Source organism: Phoca vitulina, unplaced genomic scaffold (assembly GCF_004348235.1).
Source record: "Phoca vitulina isolate PV1807 unplaced genomic scaffold, GSC_HSeal_1.0 scaffold29, whole genome shotgun sequence".
NCBI lineage: Eukaryota > Metazoa > Chordata > Mammalia > Carnivora > Phocidae > Phoca > Phoca vitulina.
In genome coordinates this window covers 9,786,092-9,791,448 of record NW_022589732.1, presented here as the reverse complement: position 1 = coordinate 9,791,448, position 5,357 = coordinate 9,786,092, and the positions used below count along the sequence as shown (strand labels likewise).

Sequence of the window (5,357 nt, the reverse complement as noted above, 5' to 3'; positions counted from 1 at the left end):
GGCACCCCTTAAAATTTTTTTTTAATTTAAGTAATCTCTAAACCCAATGATGTCATAGCTGAAGAAGCAATGCCCTCAAGAACGAGTACAAGTAGGATTGTTTTGTCCACTGTTGAAAAAGTGGAAATAGGTTATAAGTACAGATATTAGTACTTTATTATAGATTTAGTTGTGGCATGATGAGGAAGTTCCTATCTGACAGCTTCTATTTTCTCAATGAGTTTTCCACAAAACAAAGACGAGTAAGGGCTCCTGGGTGGTGTTGAGATTCAGCCCCAGCTGGGGCTCCCTAATCTCTCCCTCTGCCCCTCCCTGCTCATGCTCGCGCGCGCTCTTTCTCTCTCTAAACTAAATAAATCTTAAAAACAAAACAAAAAGCAACAAACAAAACAAAGCCAAAAAAAGGCAGGGGCACCTGGGTGCCTCAGTTGGTTAGACCTCTGCTTGCCTTCCACTCAGGTCATGATCTCAGGGTCCTGAGATCCAGCCGGCCTGGGGCTCCCTTCTCAGCGGGGAATCTGCTTCTCCCTCTGCCCCTCCCCGCCAGTGCTCTCTCTCTCTCGCTCAAAAAAATAAATAAAATCTAAAAAAAAAGGAGGGGAGTTTGTTTCTCCCCAAAATGGAAAATTCTGCAAGCTAACAAGGGACACTTGGGTTTGGGCCATTGGTTCTGTTCTAAGAGTCTGTGTTGAGCAAAGGTTGGCGTTTCTAAAGAAAGTGCGGAAGCATTTAGTCTGGGCCCGATTATGAAGACTCCCTGTTTCCCAAACCCTAAAGCAAGGCAGCAAAGACTGTCTGTTAAGAACACCGCCACCCAGGGCTCCGCGTGGAACCCGCGGGGCTGGGAGGGGCCCTTTCGCGCAGGTCCCTTGGGGCCACGCGGGGAGGCGCATGCGCGCGGCGCCTCACAAACTCGCGCTTCTTTTTCTCGTTGGAGCTGCTGTGTTTCCCTGATATTACCTGGCGACAGTTTGCATTCTCCGCGCCTGCCATGGCGCAACTGGAAGAACTGGAGCTGCTGAAGAAGAGTCTCCAGGAAGAGGCCGAGCGGCCGGCGGAGCTGTGAGCGGAGCGGAGGGAGGGTCTGGGAGCCAGGCGGGAGATTTGAAAGAAAGGAGCGGGAGAGGCCGCACCCACGCCTCCGCGGAGCCGGACTCGGAATTAAATGACTCGGCTCCGGGCGCCCGACCAGTTTCCGGGGCTGGGGTCTGCTTCGTAGTGTTCTCTTTGGGGCCACACTCGGGCCAGAGCCCAAAGACTGCTCACCCAACAGTTCATTCTTTCTCTTCATATCACTTGCCTGAATTCAGGGAGTGCCAGCCACTTAAACGCCCTCGTAAAGGGAAATTGCAACTGCTAGATGCTTTTCTCAAGGTTTAGTTGGGGAATCTTGTCCCAGGAGAGCTCTCTACCCTCAACTTGGACTAAATGGTTAGGGCAGCTTGACCCACAATCATGGTGTGGAATTATTTTCAATTAATAATAACGATGCTAATTATTGTTTACGGATCTTTGCATTTTGGGTTTTGATCAGCATTATCATTTGGGAAAATCCTTAAGGCATCCCAGCCGACCTTGGGAAATTCATGGCCTGAGGCTTCCTGGAGTAGGTGAATGAGGCGATTACAAAGTAATAGAGCCTAGGGTTGGGTATTACAATTAGAGAGGTAATGACGTTGGACTCTGTTGTACTGTCACTGACAAAGACTGCAGTCAAACTGGAAAGACTAATGAGGGACTTAATGTTTTCTAGAACGTTTAGAGAATTCTGCATTGTTTTCAGGCGGCTAGGATTAATGGATAAAAGTATTGTGAAGTTGACTTGCCCATTATAAATAAGAAATGTCTGAGTTACTCTATGAAGGAATGAGCTAACATGACAGGTAGTAAGCTTGCTTTTCTCTGCGAGGTAGGGGCTAGTTGATTCTCACTGAGATTTTATAGAAAGATTTTCTTCATTAAATAGTAGTTTGGAGTAGATGATTTCTAAGTAGGCCTAAAGATTAATATAACACTGACTCACAGTAGGTCTTCAGCAAACCACCCACACTATGCTTTTCCCTAACAAATATCCGTTTCATTTACAAAAAGGATAGTGTCCAGACATTTCCTTTTGCTTGTACTTTGGGAAGGTTTGCACCAGTGGTAGGAATTTGTTATTTAGTATTTTTCAATTTATCCTTAATCCTCATTATCACAGAGCTCCTCCTAAGAACTTATACAGTATTTGGAAAAATCCATATCATAAGCATGTTTTAAATGGCATTACTTCTGGGAAGTTTTTATCATAGGAATTCTGCTGTGCCCTTACTCTCTTCATTTTTACCTATTTAGCTAATGGTCATTATGATAAGCTTTCTAGAAGAAACAAACCTAGAAAATTGAGAAGGTTGGTTTGTAGATAAAGGAAATTGGATGGCTTCTTATTTCATGGTACAGTAGTTGTGTTTGTATATGTTTCAGATTTCAGAAGAAGGTGGAAGCTTCCTTTTCTAAAACAGTTCTGAGCCGAGGAATGGATAACCGGTACCTGGTATTAGCAGTCAATATTGTACAGAATGAAGAAGGAACCCATGAAAAACACCTAATCATCACTGCTTCCCAGTCACTAGAAAATAAAGAACTGTGTATCCTTAGGAATAACTGGTAATTTTCGTGTGACTTTGAGCACCTATCTGGCTTAAGGGTACCATCTTAAAACTCATCACATAGGCTTGTGTGGATGTTGCTGTAATTTAATTGTTAATAAAGGGAGTAGATATGAACCTGAATTAATTTCATGTAAAAATTGTGCTTGTTACCCCAGCATCTCCAGCTCCTTATTCTGGAACTTGGTTTTTATTGTCATTTGAAAATTAACTACAAAGGGACTTATAAATGACTACTTCCAAAATTTCCCAGTACTTTTTAAGATTGCAGCTTTTCACTAAGAGCAAAATTAATTACAGCATACGAACATTCTTAAACCCTAGATTTCTCTACTCAAGCAAAGTATGGTATGTGAGGGATGAAGGGGAAATGCAAAGAAAGTGGAGGTCTAATTTTTGTCTATTTAGGCTCTTTGTCTAGATAAAAATTATAAATATGATTTTATTAACACATTGGGTTTGGCTTCATGCCTTAAGACTTACAGAAACTGTAGATATGCTAGAAGTCTTAAGAATGACAGAATTATTTTTGAAACAACCTAATCCATAATTGGAGCTATGTACTAACACTATTAAAGATTTGGTAGCTTTTGCAGTAGATGATAACATTAAGCAGTTTTCCTTTTTGGTATTTAAGGAAGACCCTTGAGTATTCTCAGGTATATTTCAAAGGTAGAAAGGAGTAGAGTGACTAGGAGTTGATTCAAAGGACTGCATCCTAGTATTAAATTTTTTTGAAAGACCCAGAAATTTACAAATACTATCCCTTCGGATAAAATATTCATTTACTTTTTGAGGCTTCCTTAATATGTTTAAATGTAGGAATCTAAACTATGTATACTTTGCTTTGTTCGTAGGTGCTCTTTACCAGTGGAGCCAGGAGACATCATTCATTTGGAGGGAGACTGCCTATCTGATATTTGGATAATAGATGAAGATTTTGGATATTTAATTCTATATCCAGACATGCTGATTTCTGGCACAAGCATAGCCAGTAGTATTCGGTGTATGAGAAGAGCTGTCCTGAATGAAACTTTTAGGGTGAATAATATTAACAGCTAATGTTTCTACAGGGTTTTAGAGTTACAGAGCACTTTTACACTTTTTCTTTTTTTTTAAGATTTTATTTATTTATTTGAGAGAGAATGAGAGAGAACAAGCATGAGCAGGGGGAGGGCAGAGAGAGAGGGAGAAGCAGGCTCCCCGCTGAGCAGGGAGCCCAATGTGGGGCTTGATCCCAGGACTCTGGGACCATAACCTGAGCAGAAGGCAGATGCTTAACGGACTGAGCCACGCAGGCACCCCCACACTTTTTTTTTTAAGTAAACTCCCATGTATCCATTTTGCTGTTCTCAAACATTATTTTGCAAGTAAACGAAAGCTGAGGATATTTAAAAAATATATCTTTATCATACAAATGAACAGTAATTCCTTAAATTATAATGCCCAATTTATCTGTAGCATCTTTTATCTTTTTATTTTTATTTTTTTTTTAGAGAGAGAGAGGGTCCTTGTGGGGTGGGGGTTGGGGGAGAGAGAGAATCTCAAGCAGGCTCTATGCTCAGCACCAAGCTGGACATAGCTCCATCATGCAGCTCCATCTCATGACCCTGAGATCATGTGATCTGAGCTGATCAAAAGTTGGACGCTTAACTGACTGAGCCACCCAGGCGCTCCTGTAATGTCTTTTATTGAAAATATCTTTTAAGGAGCGCCTGTATGGCTCAGTCGATGAAGCATCTGCCTTCAGTTCAGGTCATGATCCTGGGGTCCTGGGATCGAGCCCTGAATCAGACTCCCTGCTCAGTGGGGAATCTGCTTCTCTCTCTTCCTCTGCCCCTCCCCCCTGCTTGTGCGCGCTCTCTCTCTCTCTCTCTCTCTCTCTCTCAAATAATAAAATCTTTTCTTAAAAAGATATATATATAGATAGATAGATTTAGATTTTATTTATTTCTCAGAGAGAAAGAGCACAAGCAGGGGGAACGGCAGGCAGAGGGAGAAATAGGCTCCCCGCTGAGCAGGGAGCCTGATGCTGGACCCATCCCAGGACTCTGAGATCATGACCTGAGCCAAAGGCATACGCTTAACCAACTGAGCCACCCAGGTTCCCAAGAAAATATCTCTTTATTCAGTTGTTTTCTTAGAATCAGTCCGAATCCAAACAAGGTCTTTTCTTTTTTTCTTTTTTTTTTGAAGATTGTATTTATTATTTTTTAAAGATTTTATTTATTTGACAGAGAGGGTGGGAAGGAGAGAGAATCTGAAGCAGTCTCTGCACTGAGTGCACAGAGCCCGTGGCAGGGCTTGATCACAAGACTGTGAGATCATGACCTGAGTGGATACTAAGGGTCAAATGCTTAACCAATTGAGCCACCCAGGCACCCCTTAAGATTTTTATTTTTTTTAAGTAGTCTCTAACCCCAGTGTAGGTCTCGAACCCACAACCCCAAGATCAAGATTTGCGTGCTCCTCTAAGCCAGCCAGGTTCTCCCAAACAAGGTCTTTGTGTTATGTTTGGTTGGTATGTCTCCTGAGTTTCTTTTCTTTTTTTTTCAAAATATTTTATTTATTTATTTGACAGAGAGAGCGAGAGAGCACAAGCAGGGGGAACAGCAGAGGGAGAGGGAGAGGCAGGCTCCCCACCAAGCAGGGAGCCCAATGTGGGGCTCGATCCCAGGACCCTGGGATCATGACCTGAGCCGAAGGCAG

General features: G+C 42.5%; 1 protein-coding gene across 1 annotated transcript in view; it reads left to right on the top strand.

Moving 5' to 3' along the window:
* Nucleotides 1–912: 912 nt before the first annotated feature.
* The window catches only part of DNA2 (DNA replication helicase/nuclease 2), a 46,369-nt gene continuing 41,924 nt past the window's right edge, over nt 913–5,357 (top strand). Inside the window, exons 1-3 of the mRNA XM_032423753.1 lie at nt 913–1,062; nt 2,464–2,646; nt 3,506–3,689. Coding sequence (XP_032279644.1) covers nt 992–1,062; nt 2,464–2,646; nt 3,506–3,689 — 438 coding nt within the window. The 5' untranslated portion in view covers nt 913–991. The remainder of the gene's footprint in view (nt 1,063–2,463; nt 2,647–3,505; nt 3,690–5,357) is intronic.